Genomic DNA, 25,416 nt, shown 5'->3' with positions numbered 1-25,416 from the left:
ACCTTGTAAGGAGCTTCCAAAGTTTCCAAAGTTTTGAGCAACGTGAGTGTTTGGTCCTGCCCGTTTTTCCGCATGACCAAAACTTTTCTAGCGGAAATGTATGTGTATCAGGATGCTCGTAAATTTTACGCTTCTGTTATGAAAAACTGTTTTTCATTCGTCAGTAGCCACATTCTCTGATTAGCTCTATATATTTTTGCACTCGATAGTTGCGATCTCGTTGGAACGCAGTGTGTGTGTGAAAAGAAAAAAAGAAACAGCTTTCAGAGGATTTCAGAGGACACGCAACGGATTAATAACGGCGATCAGATGCTCTGAACTCTATATTTCCATAATCAGCACCATGGAACTCTGGGAGCTTAATTCCGATTCCGGCTGATTAAGTAAATTCACGGATTTGTATCGAATGATAAGGTCCAGTTGTGCCGCAGCCCAGGTCTCTGCTGGCACTCTCTGGGTTTGCATGGTCTGTGTTGTTTGCTGGCATGGCCATCCTTCGCATGGGCGCCATAGTGTTACTCATCATCCCGAAATTTTAAGAAACAGAGGCATACAAGGAAACCTAACGGTGTACGACTATGGAGCTGTATCGAGCCACAAACCTCAGGAATCTTCCTCTGTCCTGTTGTCCTGGCTGTTCTCACCATCGCTTCACGACTGTCAGTATTACCCACTTAGATGCCCCATTTTCAAGGTAAACAACTCTGTTCTCACCTCGTTCTTGTCGTTCTCAGACTGGTAGCGTGTCACCTACACTGGTTATGTAAAGATATATCTACTCACCAACGCTAGTTTTATAAAGATGCGTGGGAATAGTCAATGTCAGCTCTCAATAACGATTCCAGTGTTATTTTTAGACATGAGAAGCTTCAAGTAAGGTGAGGCGTTCATCTGTAATTCTTCACTGTTTGATGGATGAAATTGTCAAAGAGCCGTTCAACGGACACACAGTAGGCTTTTGAAAAGCTAAAAATCGATCTCATAATTTCTGCCCATTGGATCTTTTGCAACAATAACCATAGTTATAATATAAACCAACATATTGTTCTTTGAAAGTATCAAAAACTGAAACGTGCTTTGATAATTTCACACAGGGCCTTGATTCCTCTCTTCAACAAGGTAAGTATGACGCTTTTCGTTATCTTAACCTCCACAGTATTAAAGATGTGCAGCAAATAATATTTTAAATAGTAATAAGCATCACCATATCTATCTATCTATTACTCTCTCGCTCTGTAGGTGTATTTCTATATTTGTATATGTAATGTATATGTGAATGTACTACATTTTGTGTGATTTGCAGGGCCAAGATGGGGAGAAGGATATGTGGACATGACCCTGCCCTTGGAGGGGTCCTGCCTCACCTCCTCAGCCCCTGGAGACACTTGGACTCATTCGATGTATGCTCTGTTGGCCCCTCTGAGTGATGCTGTGCTTGGCAGGGGGCACAGGTCTAGACTGTACAGGCAGAGGAGTCCACGGCAGGCCCTCCCTCTGGTAAACCCACCATGTCACAGAAAGTGTTCTGGGTTGGATATTTAGTGTAACTAGAGAATGATGTTGATATATACAGGAAAATGTTTACATTTACTTAAAGGCACTCGCTACTCTTGAATAAAGCAACTAAGACTTTTGAATCTCAGTGGTGCACACTTCCGGAATGGTTAAATATTTCTGGAAGGTTTGAACGCTTCATTCAAAAGCACCACAGCATTTAGTTTTGATCTGTGAACTGATTTATTAGTCCATACCAAACATTCAGAGCCTCAACCTCCTGATTTCAGGCTGTACCTTGAACCCTCCCTTTCACTCATGCTCTACCCAGTATTTACTCTCTATAGAGGCTTCTGTCTCGTACATGGATACAGACATCAGCGGAGAATCAAAGGATAGTTTCATCTTCTGAGACAAACCTCAGTGCTGTGATGAAGTGTGTTTTGCATCTAATCCCTTTTTAGCCTATTTTTCAGTGTCTGGCCTGTAACAGTTGAAATCAGGGCAAAGACTCATTTGTAATGAGTAATTAAGTTACTGAACAACCAGAGGTTATGTTTTACTAAATCTAGAGAGCCTTAAAAAATTCTTTAGTATTCAGACCCAGTGAGGAGCAGTGGGGTATGACACATGAGCGGCATTCCAGCAGAAGGAAAGAGAAAGAGAGAGAGATTTGCTGCAAGATGGTATAAATGTAAATTCACCAAGAGCACAAGTAAAACCAAGTGAAACTGACGTTTCATTTCTGAGGTGGTCAAAGTGACTTTGAGGTACTTAAGTTTAACTTTGCTGAATGCTGATGTGTGCAGAGACTCCATGTGGATGAACTGATCTCTATTTTTATGGCTGATATACTCGTTTAATTCCCAATTTTAGTGTAAAGAACAAATATACTTTTCCTTGTTTGCTACCTAAGTGTATGAGTTATTTCATTTGGATTTTCGGTGAATAGCAGAACTGTTCTCACATTGTGTTTGTTTCTCATCCCTTTGTTCTTTCAGATTCAGAGTACTGTAAAGCCGTCAGCATTTGGACTCAAATTTCAGAAATGTGCTCAGGTATCTCTCTCTCTCTCTCTCTCTCTCTCTCTCTCTCTCTCACACACACACACACACACACACACACACACACACACACACACAACACAACACAAACATATGTTAATGTTTTTGTGTGTATCTGGTTTCTTCCTCAGTTTTAATCCTCCAGTGCCTCCTGTTGTCTAATTAATTCATACAATGGTATTAACAAGCCTCAACTGGTGACTTGAAATCAAATGAAACGCCTATGCACTGAGAGATATCACTGCTCCGCATCCTATGTATGCATCATAAACACTGCATAAACTCTCAGAGATGCACACAGTGCTTTAACAGTTAAACCTCCAGCTGCCTGAGACAGGGAAACTGTCAACACAGAAGTAGGCTTTACACTTGTCAACAGTTTTTGACTAGCAAGTTTTTGGCAGGTTTGGGATAATTGATTTCTAGATGTTTGCTGATATGGCATCAGTTTGTGCTGAAGGAGACTGGAATTACTGACACTTAGAAACATTGTTTCTGCACAGGACAGTTCAGTTTTGATTGTACACATGTAGAATTTTACTTGAGAATGATGAAAAGACTGTTTCATTGTTTATAATTTTTTAATATGAATATCAGTAAATGGCTGATATGGAGTTTATGTAAATGGTCTATCGGTCTGTTCACACATAGCGTTTTTGTTCCTTTGTGTAATACGTGATACAGGTCGAGACAGGGAGAGAGTTTCTGGTCACTTTCTTCCTGGTCATTTCAAACCCGGATGAGGGAACAGACCTGTCACAGCTGGGTGTCAGGGATGCCGTGAGTGACATCAAACTGCTGCAGGGCCAGGGAAATGTCCAGGAGAGAGGCTTTCAAACCTTTACTACAGACTCGCTAAAGGGTAAGATCCACGCCATAACACACACACACACACACACAAACACACACACAGAGAACCACATAAACACACAGAGACACACACGTGCACACAAAAACACAGAGCCACGTAAACACACAGAGACACACACGTGCACACAAAAACACAGAGCCACGTAAACACACAGAGATACACACATGCACACAAAAACACAGAGCCACATAAACACACAGAGACACACATGCACACAAAAACACAGAGCCACGTAAACACACAGAGATACACACATGCACACAGAAACACAGAGCCACATAAACGCACAGAGACACACACATGCACACAAAAACACAGAGCCACGTAAACACACAGAGATACACACATGCGCGTGCACACACACACACAGAGCCATACACATACAGACATAACCTCTCAGCGAGCCTTCCGATTCTAATGTTTCCAGTTTTTCACAGCATAATTAATCATAATATGTCAGAAAAACAGCATGACAAAAATCCCATTCTCTCAGACAAATGTGAGTGTTGCTTTCGGGTAGTATCAGCCTGAAAAACCTGAGATTGTCATTACTTTTGCTGTGAGTATTGCTTACCAGCATTCGCACTGATTGAATGAAGTAATGAAATGGAATGAATTACATTTTAGTGTTTTTAAAAAATATATATTTTTAAAATATCATATAATATTTACATGTTCTTTTTTTTATTGTTTGTCTAGCTGGGTCTAACTATGTTGTAAAGTACACTGCCACCATTAAAGGAAACAGGAGTGAAGTTCTGGCCCTTCCTGCCTTCCTCACGTTCTCCAATGCATCACAGGTTCAACCCTCCTATACTCTTCATTTTTACTCTTTATTTTCACTCTCTCTGTGGTTCTCTCCCTCTCCACTCATACAAATTAAAGGTCAAGGACATATGCTAACAGTGCTAACGGATGTGTTCTTGTCTCCTCAGAATGATATCAACTTGTTTGGCCCTGTGGTTGCTAATTTCACCCTTAGGATGAATTCAACTGAGAAGGTAATGTACTCAAGACATATACCACAAGCATAATTAACTAGGACAAAACTAATCCATTAATATGTTACTAATTAGTTTTATTTGACTAAATCTAGATACATCTACCATTTTATACAACATATTTATTGATAAACTGCTATTTAGGTTTCAGTACTGCCCAGCTGAATCTTTTCATACAGTTGTGGACAGAATGTCTCATAAAATGTTGATCAGTTGATACTCAGAAACGCTAGGGGGCAGTGTTTTATAACCAAACCAAGAAACAGAAGAGACAGCAGAATGGAAAATCAAAAGCCTTTAGATAAATATTTAGATAACTCATGAATTGGACACAATATTCAGTTGATGCATTGGAAATCATGGCATGTCATATCGCTGCTTCAAGCACAAATTATAGATCAGCGCATCTGGACGAGATCTTTATGAAATAGAATTCCAGTTCAACTTAGGCTCTTTCATCATGCTATCTCTACAAAAATGTTATTAATATTAGTAATAACAACAATATGAAGACTGATCATAATGCATTTTGTGTGATGATAACACTTCAAACATTTATGTGATAAAGCATAAATATAATCACTGATTTGTTTTAGTCTTTATTCTTGACGTGATTTTTGGTTATTTTATAGATTTATCCAAACCATGCTGTTCACTTTGCGGGCTTTGTTGGAGTCTTCTTCCTCTCCAGCCTGCTGCTCTCTCTGATCTTCCTGGCTGTCGGCTGGGTTTACAGTAACAGGCTGCTAAACTCTCCACACCATAGAGTGAGTCTGCCTGTCTGTCTCTCCTACTGTCAGTGTTCTCTGTTGTCTCTGCTGGTTTGTGAGTAATTTAAGGTAATTGTACTCATATAGAAAATAACCTTCATTGTTTGTAAGTGTTTTTTAGAAAAATTCCCCAGACTTATTGTAAAGAATTAAATCAGGAACTACTCTTGTGTCAAGGAGAGTAAAGGAGAGAGAAAAAAAGAGAGTGAGAGAGTGGGTGTTAGTGAGTGTAACAGTGTAAGGCCTCGTGCTTCTTATCAAGGCTAGCGTGTGCGCTGTTGGAACACTTTTGTTGAAATAAGTAAATTCTCTCTCTATCTGTCCCTGTAAACCCTAGTCATACAATACGGTCACTTCCTGTTAGTTTGCTTCGAGTTGGACAGAACCCTGATGTTAATCATCTACCTTGAATGACCGATCCGTTCTGCAGAGAAAGAGAGCTGGTCTCCACGGAGACGTGGACCCTGAGGAGGGGTTGTGTGACATCAGTGAGGCGGCGAAAGACGAGGCGGTGTTTGAAGATAAGATTATAGATATCATGGCGCTGGAGGACCCTGTGAACATGTTCCAGGCTTTAGACAAGTGAGTCGAACCGCTCTCCTTCAACACGTCACTGTTTCTCCAGATTCATTCACCATTACCTCACCAGACTCACAGCGCACAGTGTTTAACCGAACTCACCCACCGCTGTTTCACACGTCTCACAGAACACTGGTTCATCAAACTCACAGAAAAACTCACAGAAAAACTCACAGAACTCATAGAAAAACTCACAGACCTCACAGAAAAACTCACAGAAAAACTCACAGAACTCACAGAAAAACTCACAGAACTCACAGAAAAACGTTCACTCCAAACTCGCGCCGCACTATTTTACCAAACACGCAAACCATTATTTCACCAAACAAATTGAAAAGGGCTATACCACACTCATGAAACGTAGTGAGCCGTTCCTCTGATAATGATTTTAGAAAAGTCATTGACCAGAAGCTCATATTTCAAAATTAAGAGTCAGTCTGCTGAGCATGTATGAGTAGTTATGAATGAAAGCAAAACATAATTATTTGGTTGTTTGCTCTTTCTCTCTGCAGTCGTAATATGTATTTAAGTTCAGGTCTACTCATTGACCAAAACTACATCATACTTAGAAACTGGGACTTCATAAAACTCAATACACATAGTTTTTTTTTTTACTGTTGACAGTGGCCCCTTCTAGCTGTATTTTGTCTGCATTTACACTAGGCTAACAGAAGCTACCTGCAGTGGCCAGAATGTGATGTCTGGATTCAGTAGTGTTGGTTGTTGGATCTTGGTGGTTGTTTTCATAATTCAGTCAGTTAAACTCTAGTGGTGTTGCAGTACGAAAAACTCATGTTTCAGTGCAACACATGGTCTGAGGCCATGTTTGGGTATGTCTTTGAATTGGGTGGTGAATCTGTAGCTTTCTTATAGTGACTTCTGTTCCAGCTGGGCTGATTTTGGAGCACATGTAATGTTTTCATAATAACCTGCTCCAAAGAGCCTATTCCAAACAAACAAACTCTCAAAATGTAAATAAATCCTGGATTGTCCCATCAGTTATACATGTGGAAAACAAATAAAATATGGTCAGAAGAAAGAGCTGCTCTAACAGCCAAACTGTTTGCAGTCTGGAGCCTTGGTCTTAATGCATGTGAGCTTGTTACTACAATATGTGTGTGTGTGTGTGTGTGTGTGTGTGTGTGTGTGTGTGTGTGTGTGTGTGTGTGTTATATACGAGTGCACACATATTCACATGCTGTGTATATAAGTTGTGTATGTGTATGCACACTGAGGCTGTGTATCTCTGTGTGTGCACCCTGTAGGGTGAGCATGTGTGACCCCTTGATGAATGTGTGTGTGTGTGTGTGTGCTAAAACCGTGGGACGTGAGGATGGTACTGAGTTGTAGTGAATGATGTGTATATGTTAGCTGAGTGAGACTAACTGCCTACAGCTCTTCTGTGAGAGAATGTAATTACCTCCAGACATGATGGATGAACTGGACACACACTCTCTGCCTCTGCTAATTATCCTTTAGCTCCCGCTGCTACCAGTCCTTCCCCGTCTCTCTGTCCATCCTCTACAGAGCGATGATCCACTGCAGGTGATACTGTCCTTCCCTTCTGGCCTCGCGGGTTCAATCTGACGCTTCTGTCACTTTTTCTGCCCTTTAAGTTTGGGGGGTTGTTTCTTCAGTTTTTTTTCTAGAGTGCCTCTCTCATCTCTTTCTCTTTCAACCTCTTTTCTTTTCTTCTCTTCCTTTCTTCCATCCTTCTCTTTTGAACATATTCACTCTCTCTCTCTCTCTCTCGCTCTCTGTCTCTCTCTGCTCAGTTTGGACATGTCCACTCTGCTGCGTGGGGCCTCTGCGTTGGAGAGTTGTCGCGTTCAGATGTGTAAGGACGTGATGGGGTTGTTGGTGGGTGGTGTTCGGGGCCATGGGCAGTTGAGTGCCCAGGCAGAGCGTCGTCTCCTGGGAGTGTTGGAGGGTCAGCTGCAGGGGATGGAGGGTAAACTGAAAGAGGAGCACGTGGCTCGCATGGGAGCCCTGGCGGCCCAGTGTAACCTGGAGAGCAGAGATGAGATGGAGAGCAAACATCACAGAGAGGCTGCAGAGAAAGCCCAGGCTGAAGTACTGTTCCAACACGCTGAGCAACAGGTATCCAAACGTATCCACATTTACATACATACAAACATGTGAATATTGATGTGTAGAGTTAAATATTAATGCAGGGTGTACTGGCAAGGTGACAAGCCCAGCTGCAGACAAAACAATGTATTTAACACACTGAGTCCACACTATGACATTGCTATGGTTCTGGACTACATGTAATAGAACCACTAATTGCTCTGAATGCTGTGTTATTAACATGTTACAATTGTATGATAATAATACATGATACAATGAAATCAGGAAATATTATACGATGAAGAATTGTTGTTCTTTCATCTGTGCTGACTGTTGATTTAGACTGGTAGTAAGTAAATGTTAGAAGATTCAAATTTTCGAAGTTTTCAAACTTTGTCACGTCGCGTATGTAAAGCAACCTTTACAGCCTTTTCAATCACACTCATAAATTATTACAATAACCATAATCTGATTCCAGTTTTTCTTTTTATTATAGCAAGAGCTTCAGCGACAGTCGTAATAATTGTATCAGTAGCTTTGTTTATATGACACAGTTCACAGGTTCGCAGCTGAGAGCACATCACAGCACAGAACAAGACAAAATAGCAGAAAGAATTGCTGACATTATAAACAAAATAACAGAAAAAAAAACGTTAAAGTCTAGAAGAGATTTATGTTATTAAAGGGATAAAAGAACAATGGAGTGTTAATTAAAAACCGAACAGAGAAAAAGAGCAGAGCTGTTTTTAGTTCATTACGACCCCTGTGAGACTATGTGGAGTCTCTGAGGGATCCCTCATTTTCAGCTGACTGTGGAGAGAAATTCCCTTGCTGCTGGTTGAGTGTGTCAGGTAGTGTTTCTTAAGTACTGTTAAATAAGCCATGCATATTTTTGGCTATTCATGGAAGCTCAGAGGTTCATCAATAATTTATTTAATTAAGACTCTTGAACCAGAAAAAATGGCTGTCTCCCCATCTCCCAAGACCAGTCCCATGGAATTTCAGTGAGGGCTGTTGTTAGAATACTGGTAATCTACTGGAGTGTTATTGGTACTGCTACCATTAAGTAGTTAGTGAATGAGTGAGTGAATTAGTCGGTTCACTTGTGTAGTGAGTGTTTGTGTAACGATTGTGTATAGTTGAGTACAGTTGAACGAAAAGGCTGTATCTTGACAGATGAAATCCTGTTCCATTCCTTTGAAGTTTGATTGTTCTTGCATTAGCTGGCACAGTGCTTTATTTAACTATGTACTCATATGATCAAAACGGGTACGAATGATGGCTTGAAAATACTTCTTTTGATTTATCCGTTTTTTATTGGTAACCTCGACTGAGCAAACACATGATCATGTATTGTTTGGCTGCTTTCTAATTGATTGACTGTCTGGTTGATGGATGGCTGGATGGATGAATGGATGGATGGATGGATTGATCAGGAGGCACTGGAGTGCAGTATGCTGCTGGAGAAGCTCCATAAGCTGGAGCAGCAGCAGTTGCAGCATGGCCTGCTGGTCCGACACGAACAAGCGTCTGCGCAGGCGCAGAGGCAGCTGGTGGTGCGGCGCAGAGTGGAGCTGCACAAGATCTTCTGTGAGGAGCTGGACGAAGCCACGAGAACAGGAGAGCTGGAGAAAAACATGGCTAATGCCCTTCTGCATGAATACTTCACCTGTCAGGTCAAAGCTCAAATTCTACACAGACAGAAGGACTGCTGGCTAAGAACTGGAGCACAGTCTTATGAAAAAAAATGTCAAAAAATGCACAAGTGACTGTTGGCCAGTAGATTCCTTGTCCTGTTATAAAGCACTGCTGTTACTGCACAAATATTACATATCACATGTAGTGCCATATCACACCCCCTTACTAAAGTTTCTTAATGGATTCTTGGTTAAAGAAAGGTTAAAAATTACTTTAAAATTAGAAATTCATTTAAAAATAACGTTGAAAATAATTTAAAGTGAAATGAAAAAATTTGTTAAAGTGAATGAAACCCCCTAAAAGAACCTAAAAACCATATGTCTTCTCAGCAACGTGTGTGTGAGTTGATTAGAATCTGTTCCCTGTGTCTCCTGTAGTCATAAATTTATGCTAGTTCACATCGCCTCTCGTTGTTTTGCATTCTGGGTATTTGATTGATTACATAATCCAGAGCTGGGAGGAATATTGGATTTACCATCCAACTGTGTCTCTGTGATTAGCAGGTAATGTAGTCTGTCCCTCAAAACATCACCCAGGGAGCAAATCTGGAGCCAAATCATTTATCCAACACATGTCCCTGTTTTACAGGAGAGTGGAACTTTCTATGAGTTTGCATAATTACCTTCTGGCCTGTAGGCGAGTGCAGTCAGGAGACAAACAGACTGGTCATACCTTTGAAATGGACTACTTTCATGTCCAGTGGACTTTGAATTTTGATTATAACAGTCAGGGACACAAACATTCTAAAGAGTCCTGTTGTCAAACTACAGGCTTTTAAACTAAACTCATCTCACTCTCAACAGGGTATATGTGCAAGTGTTTATTTTGTAATGAAACATTCCTGGACTTGCGCAAGACTTTTTTTCCTGAATGATTTTCTATCAGAGTTTGGTGAGACAGAGTTGTCATTTATTGCTTCTGTAACTGCATTCATTTCTGTAACTGCTTTATTATTGCTGGTTATACACAGATTAAAGGGTATTTATGTGATTCAACACTCTTAGGGTTAATTTACCACTGACAAACATACTTTGAATGGATCACAGAGTCTCTTAACAATGTAGAATGGCAGTTTCATCTGAATTACTTGTACCTGTTTCTATCACTAAAAGCTGTCCTGAAACAGGTATTACATATACTTGCTGATCAGTTTGGCTATGACTTTCCAATTTGACTGTCAATATATCTGCCCTCATGTCTCAGGACCAGTTGGAGGAGGTACTTGATGTGTTCCTGGCCAATCAAAGGGCAGTGATGAGTGAGAGACATGCCCAAAGGCGGTTCCTGGTCCAGAGCTTGCAGAGCCTGAAGGGCTTGGTGTGTGATGTCTTCTCCTCTTTTGAGGAAGAGATCCAGAGCTGGTTCACTGAGCTCAGGAGGTATAATTGGACTAAATCTCTCTCTCTCTCTCTCTCCCTCTCTCTCTCTCTCTCTCTCTCTCTCTCTCTCTCTGTCTCCCCTACTCTCTGGCTTCCTCTACACTCTTTTCATCTTCATTCTAACTCCTTTCTCTCCTTGTTCATCTTATATTAATGTTGTTGGTTCAGATAGAATTTCTGTCAAAAATGTTTTACACAGCAGCACTGGGAAAGGACTAAATTTACCATTTAATATGTTGGGAAAGCTAGCGTCTGAATGCGCCAGACAGGCTTTCTAAAGGGCTCAGTTGGTGATTTAATGCATTTTCAGACTCGTGTTGTGCCAACTGAAAGAGGTTCTCACCAGGCATGTCCTCAGAGGCCTTTGAAATGACATGTCAGTGCTTTTACAAATGAGACTCTAACACAGTCGATTACAACAGGATGGGTTTCTGAGTTGACTTCAGAAACAGCACAGGCGTAGCAGATGAATTTGAGGCTGTTTGATTGAATTTACTCCCTGGAAAAACTTGACACTCCTCCTGGAGTGTTTATGAGCAATAAAATAACAATTAAGGGATTTATATTCAGAATGCAAAAAGTCTAAGATTCTATACCATGTAGTATGACTTATGGGTGCAGTCTCTCAAAATGATCATATGTTCTAAAATAACAATGTCTGCTATATGATCCTCCATATCCGCCCATTTTCACCTAAACTACCAAAGCTAAATTTGATCGATTTTATAAGCTTAGCGTGGGTAATAAGTTTTCCTAAATTTATAACCCACACTATCAAAAGCTAGACATTTTAATATTTCCAGTGATTAAATAACTTTTTTGAATCTCAGACATTATGTCATCTCATGCCTAATTCATGTGTGATGTTTTGTGACCATGAGACACCAGTGCAGACTCTGTTCCCCCCAGCAGAATGCCCAAGGAAAGAGCTCCATTCCCAGAATGTTCTGGAGATATCCCATCATGCAACTCTTTGTCCTTGAGGACTAATGTTTATATCAAACGCTTTTATTCTGATCAAGCCTCTCTCTCTCTCTCTCTCTCTCTCTTTCTCTCTCTCTCTCTCTCTCTCTCTTTCTCTTTATGTATGCTCATGCAGAGAGGGGGATTATGGCCTTGAGCTCCTCACGTTCTTTCTCTTTCATCCTTTAAAGGAAAGAGATGAGCTGTGCTTGTTGACGTCTTTTTTAACAGCTCCAAAGGAGAGGAAGGAGAAGTAGGGGCTGTACTTCACAGATCTGAAATCAAATCAGATTTGTGCTGATCAAGATGAACCTGTCCTTTCCTTCCTTCTCTCTCTCTCTCTCTCTCTCTCTCTCTCTCTCTCTCGTTCTCTCTGTCTATCTCTCTCTCGCAATCTCTCTCGCTCTCTCTCTTTTTCAGTAACCACCCAATATATTTAAAAGTCACTAAAACAAACTGAAAGTTTTTTTTTGTTTTTTTTCATCGTCAAAATTCGTTTATCATAATATGTGGACATCTGTTACACAGCGTGTCTGACTTTGAGAAAGGTTAGAGTAGTTTTCTAAGTGACATTTACAGATGGTATTTAAACGGGTGTAATTGTTCATTTTCATCCACATTAGAGACTTTAACACTTTTGGCCTTTCTGTCTTTTTAATGTCTCTTCTCTGATTTCTATTAGTCTGACCAATTTCCCAATGTATCTTGTCAAAAGATTTTAAAGGGCAAAATTATGTTTCGTCTGTATGGTGCTCGTGTGGTTGTAGATAAGTCTTGTGAGGCCTGTCATTGTTGCTGAGTCAAGACCTGGTTTGGTGACAAATCAAACCCAGTGATATGGAAATACCACACAGTAGTCCCAGTCTTAAATCCGTATGTTTGAGCAGGTAACAGGATCTCTTATCAAGAATTGATTTTTGTTGGTGGCACAGTTATGCTCAGTAATCTGTACGTGTAACCTTAGTGTATTATCCAGTCCTACTTTTCACATGGAGTTTTTACTGGGCAGTAGATATTACAGATCTCTGACTCTCTCAGAGAATCTTTATATGTCTAATGGAATCGAAAATCTTTCTTTCTGTTTGTCAGACTTTGAGGTGAAGCCTTAGAAAAGGTCCTTGACTTCTGAATAGAAGACACAGCCTTTTAGAAGTCTGAAAGGAAGTTTTATTAGCAGTCTTCTCAGAGCCTTTGTAGTTTTCTACACACAGTAAAATGTTGCCTTTGGCTTTGACACTTACTTGAGGTTACTTTCTGTCAAAGATTAAAAAAACGAGGATGTGAGTTAAAGAAAACACCAGTTATTTTACACTGTGTTTTTAAATTTGATCATACAGCTCTGACAACATCGACACTTTGTTTTCTTTCATCTTCTTTACAATGAGTTCTCTGCTGTATAAATTTCTTATCTCTGTGTTTCTGATGGTTGATGATGGGGTTAATGTTCTGTTGAAAAGAAAGAAAGATCTTACAGGATGAAAGAAAAAAATGGTCAGACTTTGACTTGAGTAGATATTATTTACCCGTTTGGAAGGCACTGATGAGAAAGCTAGAAACATTGTGTAATTTCCCATGATATCTTGTAGATGCTCATAAAAATGGAAGAATGCAATTAAGATTCAGGAAACATCTTCATTTTATTTGTGGTTAAAATCAGATGTAATATGTAACTAACTGAATGAACTGTCTAGGTAATCAAGACCCTCGTTTTCCACAGAAATATCCCCCAAAAAATGTTAAAAACAACTTGGAGGTGGAATCATTCTGGAATGTTCTCTAGAGTTTTATATAGGGCATCATGTGTATGTGTCTAACAAATTGATGTTTACACAGGGCAGGGTGTGTGTGTGAGGAACAGCTGGATTCTGTGGCTGAGCAGGTGAAGGTGGATCTCCAGCGTGTCAGGCAGGGTGTGGAGGAGACCCTAAGCAGAGAAAGAGGAGCTCTTCACTGTGACCTCCTCAAGAGAAGGAGAGCTCTCATCACTGACAGGGTGAGTTTGTCATGTCTGTTTGTTGTACAGAGCGATTTGCACACAACTGTTGAGCTATCTGAGGTAACACACACTACTGGATAGTTCTTGGGTTTAATCTTGCTGTTACAGATATGTGTGTGTGTGTGTGTGTGTGTGTGTGTGGCAAATCTAAACCAGCCACTGTCCATCCAACTTTCTTTCCTGGTCAGGTTCATGAGTCAAACCTGCAATCCCTACAAGTGCTAGACTGTTGCCCGAACCTCTAAGCTGTTGCCACCCACTATAGACTATCAATAATGGGGCTTAACCCCTGGGTCTCTTGTGCTACTATGAACCACTAACCAGCATGTTAACTTTCTGACCTGAATGTGAACATGTGGCTAACGGTGCTGTTTAAGTCTCAGGGAATGATGTTTAGACCTATGTTTGCTACAGTGACTTCACTACAGTACACAAGCAGTGAACAACACCAGGGCTTGAAATGTGTATGTGTGTGTGTGCGTGTGTTTGTGTGTAGTTGCAGGAGCAGAAACAGAAACAGCAGGAGTTGTGTTTCTTAGCTCGAGATTCCAAGGACAGAGTGGATCCAGTTAAGCACCTGAACCAGTGGCAGGGTCTGCTTTGTTCCCAGTGCCTGGAACTGGGCGAACTCATAAACAGTCTGGATGAAGAGGCAGCTGCAGACATACGCAAAGTGAGCAAACATGTACACCTACACTCACACACACACACACGCACGCATACACACACACACTTACACGCACACATACACAAACAAACACGCACATATGCACACACACAAACACAAACACACACGTGTTCATGTGCACATATATGAACACAAACAAACTTTCACTATAATCTCACACCAATTGTGACTTGACCCTCTTCCCAAGGTGACCATGCGTGTGATCCAAGCCGCGATACCTGAGCTGAAGGCGGTCCAGTCCAGTGCCGCTCAGACCCTTCTGGGTTCGGGTTTGGGTGTCCCGCGAACCCTGCTCCAGAGAGAGACGGGAAGCAGCCCGCTTGTCGAGGCCCAGGAGAGACTCCACAGTCAGGGCAAAGCGGCAGCACGGTCCCTGGCCACAGCAAGGAGCTCCATTCAACACAGCAGAGAAGAAGAAATACAGGAGCAGAGAGAGCTCAGAGAGAGGGCCAGGAATTTCTTCAGGTCAGATGATCATGCACACTACATATGGTATATACTACGTATAATTCACACTACACTTATTAATATATCTAATGTCACAGAAAGAGTTCAAGTTCAAATCAGTCAGTCAGACCAAGTGATATATCATTTATAAATAAAGTACACACACACACGCGCGCGCGTACACGCATGTGCGTACAAAGACACACTGCACACACTCACTCTATTAGGCACTGAGAATGGGGCAGTTATTATTGTGGCACAGAATAATATCATGTTGTTTGCTGTGGAGGATTTTTTTTTTTAAATGTTTGTTTTGTTGGTTTTATGTTTTGTGTCCAGAGATGCCTGCTCACACAGACTTTGTCCTGCCAGAAACAGAGGGACAAACATATGTAAAAATGCAGAGGTTTTAGATGGCATATTTGTGGTTCTATGGCTTTGCTCATAGTTTCCTGGCTTCACTGTTGAATGACATGTGTATGCATGAATGGGAGAATGTGTTTGTATGTGATACAAGCAGAGACAGTCTTTTGTGTAAAATATCACAGAGGCTTATCCTAGCAGTCTGGGAACTGATTGCATTGCAGTCCAAAACTGCTGTGAACTATTTAGAGGCTGTGTTTGTGCTAGGCTGACACACTTTAAAACATCAGAAACCATCTCCTCATAACACACTGTCCTCTAATGAAGGCCTCTGGCCTTTATGTTGAGGGCATTTGGCAGTTTGTCTCACTCTGTGTTTCTCTTCATATGTGTGACTGTGTGTATGTAGACATGTATATTTACCTGCATGTCTGTGCTTATCTAGTTGTGTGTGTGTGTGTGTGTGTATGTGAGTATGTGCTTGTGCATATTAATCAGTATGACCCAGATTACAGCAATTAAGTGTCAGTAACAGGACGAGATGTGTGTGTGTGTGTGTGTGCGCGCGTGCGTGTGTGTGTGCCTGTGTGTATGTGTGTGTGTTTTTGTTTGGGTTTGAGTGTGCCTGGCTGTTACTAATTATGAGAACAGAGAGTTGAGCCTTGGCACTGCTAAAGGAGAGGTGTTTACACACTTACAGCTGGATCAGAGAAACAGAACACTCCTTAGGCCTTTTTATTAAAACACAACACGTTTACAGCTTGTGTTTGTTAACACAGATTTATCAACATGCATTTCTGACCCACCATGTTTCTCTCTGTGCGTCACAAGTATGTGTTTAGTAAGTGTACACACATACATATCCGTATGTATGATATAGTCCACTTCTCTGTGTTTGTAGGTGTGTATGTGTCTCTCCATTAGCGCTGTCTGAGGAGGATGTGTTGCGTCTGAAGTTGGAGTTTCAGAAATGCATGTGTCACCTGGATCGTTGTCTGGTGTTACCTCGTGCTGTCACCCGCCTGAAGCTCCACCGTGCTCTTACTGCAGGACGGAAAGAAGCTCTGGACAAACTGGACAACGCGCACCGACCACACACAAACTCACAGGTTAATATTCTGAACGCTACTACACACACCGACCACACACAAACTCACAGGTTAATATTCTAAACACTACTACACACACCGACCACACACAAACTCACAGGTTAATATTCTAAACACTACTACACACACTGACCACACACAAACTCACAGGTTAATATTCTGAACGCTACTACACACACCAACCACACACAAACTCACAGGTCAATATTCTAAACGCTACTACACACACTGACCACACATAAACTCACAGGTTAATATTCTAAACGCTACCACACACACTGACCACACACAAACTCACAGGTTAATATTCTAAATGCTACTACACACACTGACCACACACACGCTCACAGGTTACTATTCTAAACACTACTACACACATTGACTGCACACACGCTCACAGGTTAATATTCTAAACGCTACTACACACACTGACCACACACAAACTCACAGGTTAATGTTCTAAACACTACTACACACACTGACCACACACACGCTCACAGGTTAATATTCTACATGCTACTACACACACTGACCACACACAAGCTCACAGGTTAATATTCCAAACACTGCTACACACACTGACCACACATAAACTCACAAGTTAATATTCTAAACACTACTACACACACTGACCACACACAAACTCACAGGTTAATGTTCTAAACACTACTACACACACTGACCACGCACAAACTCACAGGTTAATGTTCTGAATGCTACTACACACACCGACCACACACAAACTCACAGGATAATATTCTAAACACTACTTCACACACTGACCACACACAAACTCACAGGATAATATTCTAAACACTACTACACACACACTGACCACACACAAACTCACAGGTTAATATTCTAAACACTACTACACACACCGACCACACACACGCTCACAGGTTAATATTCTACACGCTACTACACACACTGACCACACACAAACTCACAGGTTAATGTTCTAAACACTACTACACACACTGACCACACACAAACTCACAGGTTAATATTCTAAACACTACTACACACACTGACCATACACACGCTCACAGGTTAATGTTCTAAACACTACTACACACACTGACCACACACAAACTCACAGGTTAATATTCTAAACACTACTACACACACTGACCACACACAAACTCACAGGTTAATATTCTAAACACTACTACACACACCAACCACACACAAACTCACAGGTTAACATTCTACACGCTATTACTCCAGGGATAAACATTTTATACACGTGTACTTATTCTGTTTAATATATTCTCACAATATGAGTATTACGTTTAGCAGAGATTAGCAGCGAAATACTAGAATTACACCCTTTCACTCAAGGGTGATCTAGTATGCAAAGTCTGCATGGATTGCTTATTAAAGGGAATGAATTAAGGAAACAAAGTCTTTATTTCAAAATCAGTGGCCTGTTTATCATTTTACCTTATTTTACGTTTAAACCCATTTAAGCTCTGTTTATTTCTTGTTTTTGTTTTTGCATTTGCAGAGAAAGTCCAGAGCCAAAGCTTCGTCTGCAGATCTCGCGTCTTCAGAGGTTGGGTCTGTGGAGGTGAAACCGCTCCATAACCTCTCAGACCTACAGCTGTTTAGGAAGAGAGTTCAAGACCGGATTCGTCTGTACGAAGAAGAGAAAGAGATAGAGAGCGGCGCTATGGAAAAGGTAAAGAAGAAGAAAGAGAGAATGTGGTGAAGGAGAAAAGAGAGGAAGCAAATGAGAGAGATGAAGTAGTGTGTCAGGAGGAAACGCTGGAAAAATATCTGACCATATGTTTTCACTCTGTAACCAATCATGACCCAGTCCATGAGTAATCCACGACAAAATTTAAACTACCTCATTGTTATTAAGCTAACGGTGCCTGATACTAGCAAGACACAGAGGAAACGCAGGCACACTCTCACATGCAAACACACACAAATTTTGCTCTCGGTGAGTTTCAATTGTAAACATGTCCACATACAAACACACACAAATTTGGCTCTCGGTGAGTTTCAGTTGTAAAAATGTCCTGTCATTGTGTTACATCCATTAACACTGTAACACTTGCTCTAGAGAGGGCGCTGTGTTAGAGTTCACATAATTGCATCTACTCTCGCTAATGTGGATCCGACATAAACAGAAGAAAAATAAAGTCTTTTCTTTCATTCTCAGAGTTATGTTAACCCTGCCTCTGTATTTCCTCTGCATACCAACGCCTAGCAGCGCTACAGGCGTTTAGACACGCTGAAACCTTTTTGTCGGGCGACAGGAGAGACGGCTCCTCTCTTAAAAGCTGCACTATATGAAAGGTCCTTTTAAGAGGAAGCAGGGCTGCGGTGGGGAGGGGTGTGTGTGTGTGTGTGTTTGTGTGTGCGTGCGTGCGCCTGTGTGTGTGTGAGAATATGTGCATGGTTGTGTGAGCGTTCTGTGCTATTCTCTGTGGATGTGGGAGCATCCACTAAGGAAAAACCCTTACATTAGTACTCAGCACTACACACCACTGTCTGGCCTCATAAAAGCATGAGAGACAGAGGGAAGCGTCGGAGCAGAGGAGAGAGACAGAGATAGAGGCCAACAGAGAGGCGCTTCTTTTAATCACTTTAAAACAGATACTAAAATAAACATATAATTAGCATACCAAACGACAGACGGCCATCGGAAACAATTTAGTGTGTGCCATCAAGGTTTGTTTGCAAATTGAAAACGTCAGAGTTTCTGAACTACAGAACGACAGAGAGAAGGAGGAAGAAGGAGATAGAGAGAGACAGAGATAAAGACACAGAGAGAGAGAGAGAGAGAGAGAACGAGGGAGGGACAGAAATTCTGCAGACACAAAGTGTACATCACACTCCTTGAAAATTCCCTGAGGAATGTAGTACAAAGCAAAGAGGAGAAAGAGAGAAAGACAGAATATATTTCACTGTTTTGTGCAGCCTCTAGATAGCCAGACTGAATTCACATGATCTGTAATGAATGTGTGTGTGTGCGCGTGCGTGCGTGCATGTGTGTATTGTGGAGCTGGTTTGCCTTTCTGTTTGGCCAGTGTCTTAGTCTGTCTCATATTAAAACCCCCTCTGTCCCGGACCCCCACCTATGTTTGTGCTGATACACACACCTTCACAAACACACACCACCAAACCTACAAGCCACGTTCCCAAGAGAAACGGAATATTAATACGGAAAGGCTTTTAAAGTTGTCTGGCTATGGTAACAGGAGGGCTTCAAGGAATGTGGAAACGCACGCAAACACACACACAGTTTTTGTCTCCGTCCCTTGGCACTGAAAACATTACTGCATCTGCTGCAGTTTGCTTATCAACATGGGCTGGGTCAGAGAGAGAGAGAGCGAGAGAGAGAGAGAGAGAGAGAGAGAGCGAGAGAGAGAGAGAGAGAGAGAGAGAGAGATCTCTTATGTAATATAACCCCAGGCCACTCTTTGTGTAATGTGTGCGGGTGTTGCTTTTAAGAGGCAGAGGGGACAGACAAAATTGAATAGTCAAACAGGAACTTCAAATTCAAATGAGCTTTACTGGCATGAAAGAAAACATTTTGTAATTTTAATTTCGTTTTATGAAATTGAAAAAATGAGTTACAGTTTAATACACATTTAAAGCCGTGAGTATTGCACGGTACCAGATTTGTCTCTCACTCTCTCTCTCTCTCTCTCTCTCTCTCTCCTGCGCACACACACGCACACACACACACACACACACAGAGGTGTGGGCTAACATGGGTAACATTATGATGAGTCATACATTATGACCAAAGCACCCACTTAGCTGCGCATTTGCGAGCTGGAGTGCTGATCGGGGGGAGGGGGGGGGGGGGTGAATACGAGGTTCTCTGAAACTATTCACATAAAAGATCTACTACAGGTGCATCTGAAAATGACCTTTAAATAGACAGGCATGGGTAGAGAACAGGGCTGAGGAATTTAAGGTGCAAAGTCAAAGGAAAGTGTGTGTTGACACTTGCTCTCACTTGAACAGTGTTTGTAATAAGATTTTCATGATGTATCTCATTCATTCTTTGTTTCTCTCCCTCTCTCATGCTGTCTGTCTTCTCACTTTGTCTCTGTCCATAGGTGTATAAGGAGTTACGTGAGGAGAGAGAGGAGGAGGTGAGAGCTGAGGAGGAGAGGCTGGCGGTGGAGGTGGCTGCTTTGGCCTGTGAAAAAGCTGAAAAAAGGATGAGAGCGCTGGAGACCTTCTCTGGCTTTATCAGCCTGCAGACCCTCCTAATGCAGGAGCTCCGCAGTCATACAGCAATCCTACACAACACAGAGACAAGTCAGAGTATACACAGCCACCTCCTGGTGAGAAACAGTCTCACACACACACACACACACACACACACAAACTCTCCCTCTCTGCATAACTTTTAGATGAAAGTGCCCTTCAGACTACCAGATGCTCCATATTATTCTCGTAATGAGTAGTTAATCATCATATGGTTTCAGTTTGAAATGCAAGTACCTACATGGCTTTAAGTGAGAAATAAGTAATTACATAACCATCTTTACCTTTTGGTTGTCCAATTTCCTCTCTGTGTCACGCTCTCTCCCTGTCCTGCCTTGCTTTCTCTTGCACTCCTTCACTCCGTCTCTCTCACTCTCTTCATCTGTCTCTCTTCCCCACATCTCTCTCCCTCGCTCTCTCTCCCTTTCAAGGCTTTTGAGGAGGCAGAGCTCCAGCTGCAGAAGGAGAAGACGGAGAGAGAGGAGCTGGTGCGTAGTCAGAGCCCTAAAGCTGTTTCAGCTGACGACCACGACGGACGAGATGAACCTGAAAAGTTGTTCAGCGTGGAGAAGGACTGCAGGATTGCCCAGAGCCTGAAGGTGGCGCTGTGTAAAAGACAGCAGGTGGAAGAATGCCTGACTGATAGGTAAGCTGAGCAGCGTCTGAAGCACAGCTAGAACTAGATAAAAAGAAGGTTCTATTATGTCATGGAACCTTATGTGAGTTCCTATAGAATGTTCAGTTTTGTTTATAATCAGTATGATCTTCAAGGCTCTAGTACTTTTTGGGCACCTGTAGGCCCCTTTTTTCTACATGAACTTTAAGTCACATCAGATGACAACGGAGTACCCTGTCAAGTACCCCACATGTGTACCTTGTGTGCCCTTTGGTAAATGGTAATAATTTATTTAACCATCACAACCCAAATCATATTTGTTTGGATAGTGTTTGACTGAAGGTCGTGTGTGTTAAATGAAAGTGAGCTTATGTGTACAGGAATACGTAATCTCGAAAACTTTTCATTTGCAAGATATTAATGGTTAAGACGTATTTGGTTACAGTTACAGCGAATTCCTTGCTGTGGTTAGTTATGCTTGACTAAAAAATAATTGAGAAAATGGATGCGTGGGCCTCCGCATGCCCTGTTTCCATGGAGACCTCGGTAATTTGGGCAGGTTAAAAGAAGCACCTGGCTGCTGATGCACATGGGCTGGTCTTTAGTCTCCCACACTGACGTGGTTTCTACCATCACGGGAACTTGTGATAGCTGCAGTTCTTATGTGTCTGAAAGCGACAGGAAAGGTGGCGCAAGTTTTCCAGGTTTTTTTATTTTCACCTTTGACCCATGTTGAATCAAAGTTAGGTAGTGTCATTTCCCATTCGCGTGTATAAATACTGTTTGTTTTTGGTGTGAAGATGCTGCAAGTAGGTGTTAGAACTGAGATTTAAAGTGAACTGTGGAGAGTCACATAAGCAGAGAATTAAACTCCTGGCTGTGTTTTTCCCCCCCCTTCTTTTTATCACTATTTGTCTCGTCTACTTGTAAATACGTTCTGCGCCCACTGTAAAACATACAACTCACATCTTCAAACGAAACTCCTTTTTGCCTGGAGCTTTCTACAACGAGGTAACTACAACATCATTAGTAATTTGTCTGTCAAATTGAAGTTGCATATTGATAGCCAATTTATGTTGACTCCCTACTTCAAAGTTATTTCCTGTGTCAGACTCACCTTTGAGACCAGAGAAAGGTCATTGTGCAGAACAGAGGCAATGTAGAAGCAGTAATGAAAAAGTCACAGCAGTAGCACATACACACTTTGATACAATGCTGACACTCACTTCCTCCTTTGTGTGAGAAGGGCTTTTCGCTTGTTCTCATCACTGAGAAGCAGGCAGTTTGGGCTGAGTCTGGTGAAAGCTCTGATTGCAACTCTGATTGCGCTGAATATAGATTACATGTTTATGAGGGAGGAGAAGCAAGGTAAATTGATGCTCAGCAGGCAGACAGACAGACAGGCCTGTGCGTGTATGTGTGTGTGTCTGTGTGAGAAAGAGGGGTTTGGGTGTGAAGAGCACTAAAAGGCTGAGAAAGAGAGAGAGAGAGAGAGAGAGTGGTCACACACACACGCGAGCGCGCGCACACTTACCTGTCATACTTCTTGTTTCTCAGAGGAGCTGTAGCCCAGTTTGCATGTGTGAGTAGAGTGGGCATTTTGTGCTGTTCAGTTCTCAGATTGCTTTTGAAAAGGTGTCCCTCAAGATTCACAATGTCTGAAATTGAACAGAAAATGTAACTGAATTGCTCTGAATTTAGATTGTAGGAGAAATAGATGAGCAAGTCTGAAGGGCTCATTTTGGGCTCATTTTAAATTTTATGGAACTTTTTCTTTCTTTTTAAATAGCCATCATGAACACTCGAGAGACTTTTTGAAAGAGAGAGTCTGAGGATTTGACTGTCTTACTCTGTTGAAGACAATGGGTGATTTATTCTGTTCAGTACTGAATTCCCTGAACTATGACATGTTTTTTGTGCCTTTAATAAAAGTGAGTTTAAATGTAAGAGCATGGTCGGTGGAAATTGTCTTTCTGCCTGTCTGTCTTTCTTTCTGTTGGTCTCTATCTGTCTGTCTTTTCACCACTGCAGTGTAAGTATGAGAAGTTTGGTGCTTTAATTAGTGTATTCTCACCGATATCGACCCCACTACGTCCACGTGCTTCAGATTTACCCACGGCGCTCCCATCACTGGCCTTCTTCATTCATTCACTGCCCTTACTTGCCACCCCCCCCACCCCTCTCTCTCTCTCTCTCTCTCTCTCTCTCTCTCTCTGTCTCTCTCTCTCTCTCTCTCTCTCTCTCTCTGTCTCTCTCTCTCAGGTTGAGGGAAATGGAGATTAAGAATCAGGTGTTGGAGGATATTCAGGAGCAGCTGGAACTTAAGAGAATTTACACATATTGTGATCAGGTTACAAGTTTTTACTTTTCTTTTTCTTTCTTCCTCTATACGCTGTAAACAAAACATCTTACAGATTGTTTGGTCAGAAATGGAAACTTCACAGGCATGCCTTAACACTAGTAATATTTGTATTACAGTAATGCTAATACCAATTTTTTAGAAAGTGGAACTGTAAAGGAGCAGAGGCAAATGTGTGAGGTCTGATTCCTTTATTTATTATTATTTGTGTAAACGATGTACTGTAAGTCTTCAGCGTGACTCATATGGATACATTGTGACGTCAGTGAGATGAGATGTAGTAATTTGCTGTGTAGAATCTGGACTTTGCCGCTGTACTGGTGAGGCTTAGCCTGGTTCCACAGTGCATTCTCCAGGAAATCCTGCGACTTCTCTTACCCACTTTACCCGAGGGGGAACTCCAGTCCCTCTCTGATGCTCTCTACCCGAAACCAGCATCCAGCCAACACCATACCAAAGAGTGAGAACTCTTCCTAGATTTATTCTGTAAATTGCGTAATATTTTCAGAATTTTCTGACTTTACTGTCATGAAATGTAATGCCAAGCATCTATTTTTGTCATAGTCAATGAAATACGTTATTGTATTAATAAAGCGCGTGTTGTTGAAAATTTTGGCTGTATTTTGGCTTTAACATGCCAGCATATGGGAGCTTGCTTTACAGAAAAAAAAAAATTACAAACAAAACTGTTTTCATCACTGTACCCTCTCTCTCAGTTCTCAGTCACCGAGCCATTATTACAGCAGCACTGCTGGGTTTTTTTTTTTACATTGTGTTGAGAAGAATCAAATCTTTTTCAGGTATACTGGAGGTGAACATAGGTCCATGCTAGGGAGACTAAGAGAGGACATTGTGGACAGAAATCTCACACCTTGCTCCCAGGACAAGGACAGTGACAAGGACAAGGAGAGGTCAGTGGCTTACGAATGAACACGTGTTCAAATGCTTATTTGCATTGGATTTACCGGGTGTAAAAAAAAAAGAAAAAAGAAAAAAAACCCCACCTCTCTCCGAGCAGTCCGGCTGTTTTTTTTCTCTGCTCGGCTTCTCTTACGCTATCTCTCTCTCTTTCTTTTTCTGTCTTTCTGCCCCCAACCCCAACCCCCGACCCCATGGGAATACGCTCTCTGTTTGTTTATCCTTCAGAGTCCTGAAGAAAAGACAAAACTGCTTAGAGAAACTCTTCTTCGACTCCAAAGCAGAGGGTTCAAAAGAGGTTTTAAAGGTCCTGGTTATGGAAAAGCCAGAAGCTCCGGAGGCCCAGCGAGAGACACACAAAAATGAGCCTGACCCAGAATTCCCTCAGCAGGAGTTGGCAGACACTAATCAGCCCATCACAGAGATGCATACGGATAATCAGGGCTGCTCTTTAAACGAAGCTGCTGGATGGGAGATGGGGGAGGGGCTAGAGAGGAAAACCTCGGTGGGCGAGGCCTTGGACGTTTCCGACCACGGGGGTAGGGTGTTTGTCTTCCGCTACCCGCCCTCGGATTCTCAGGACTGCAACAAGACCTTTAAGAGAAAGAGAAAAAGAAACTATTTAAACTTTAAAAAGGGAAGAATAGTCCCTCAGAAGCAGGACTAATGCAGGAATGAGGCCACTCGGTTTGAGTTTGATGAAGTGAATACTAATTTTTTAGAAAGCAGAGAATATAATGGATTAAAGAGGCACTCCGTTTTGTTTATTCTCCTTCTTTTTTTTTTTTTCTT

General features: G+C 41.7%; 1 protein-coding gene across 1 annotated transcript; it reads left to right on the top strand.

Annotated features, from left to right (window-relative positions):
- Positions 1 to 578: 578 nt before the first annotated feature.
- Positions 579 to 25,291, top strand: LOC115804888 (limbin-like). Its single transcript, XM_030765375.1, has 22 exons — positions 579 to 694; positions 1,304 to 1,400; positions 2,496 to 2,552; positions 3,243 to 3,420; positions 4,129 to 4,229; positions 4,365 to 4,430; positions 5,063 to 5,197; positions 5,631 to 5,782; positions 7,555 to 7,879; positions 9,286 to 9,525; positions 10,751 to 10,926; positions 13,723 to 13,882; positions 14,382 to 14,558; positions 14,761 to 15,038; positions 16,285 to 16,492; positions 18,003 to 18,176; positions 20,578 to 20,808; positions 21,163 to 21,377; positions 23,610 to 23,697; positions 24,003 to 24,166; positions 24,507 to 24,617; positions 24,853 to 25,291. The coding sequence occupies exons 1-22, from the start codon at positions 579 to 581 to the stop codon at positions 25,289 to 25,291; spliced, it is 3,888 nt and encodes a 1,295-aa protein (XP_030621235.1).
- Positions 25,292 to 25,416: the final 125 nt, after the last annotated feature.

The sequence above is a fragment of the Chanos chanos genome, chromosome 2 (assembly GCF_902362185.1).
Source record: "Chanos chanos chromosome 2, fChaCha1.1, whole genome shotgun sequence".
NCBI lineage: Eukaryota > Metazoa > Chordata > Actinopteri > Gonorynchiformes > Chanidae > Chanos > Chanos chanos.
This window is presented reverse-complemented; position numbering and strand designations above follow the sequence as displayed.

Coding starts and splice junctions, on each gene's coding strand:
- LOC115804888 (XM_030765375.1), top strand. CDS start 579: ATGGAGCTGTATCGAGCCACAAACCTCAGGAATCTTCCTCTGTCCTGT. Junction 1,401..2,495: donor GACACTTGGACTCATTCGAT/GTATGCTCTGTT, acceptor TTGTTCTTTCAG/ATTCAGAGTACTGTAAAGCC. Junction 2,553..3,242: donor AATTTCAGAAATGTGCTCAG/GTATCTCTCTCT, acceptor TACGTGATACAG/GTCGAGACAGGGAGAGAGTT.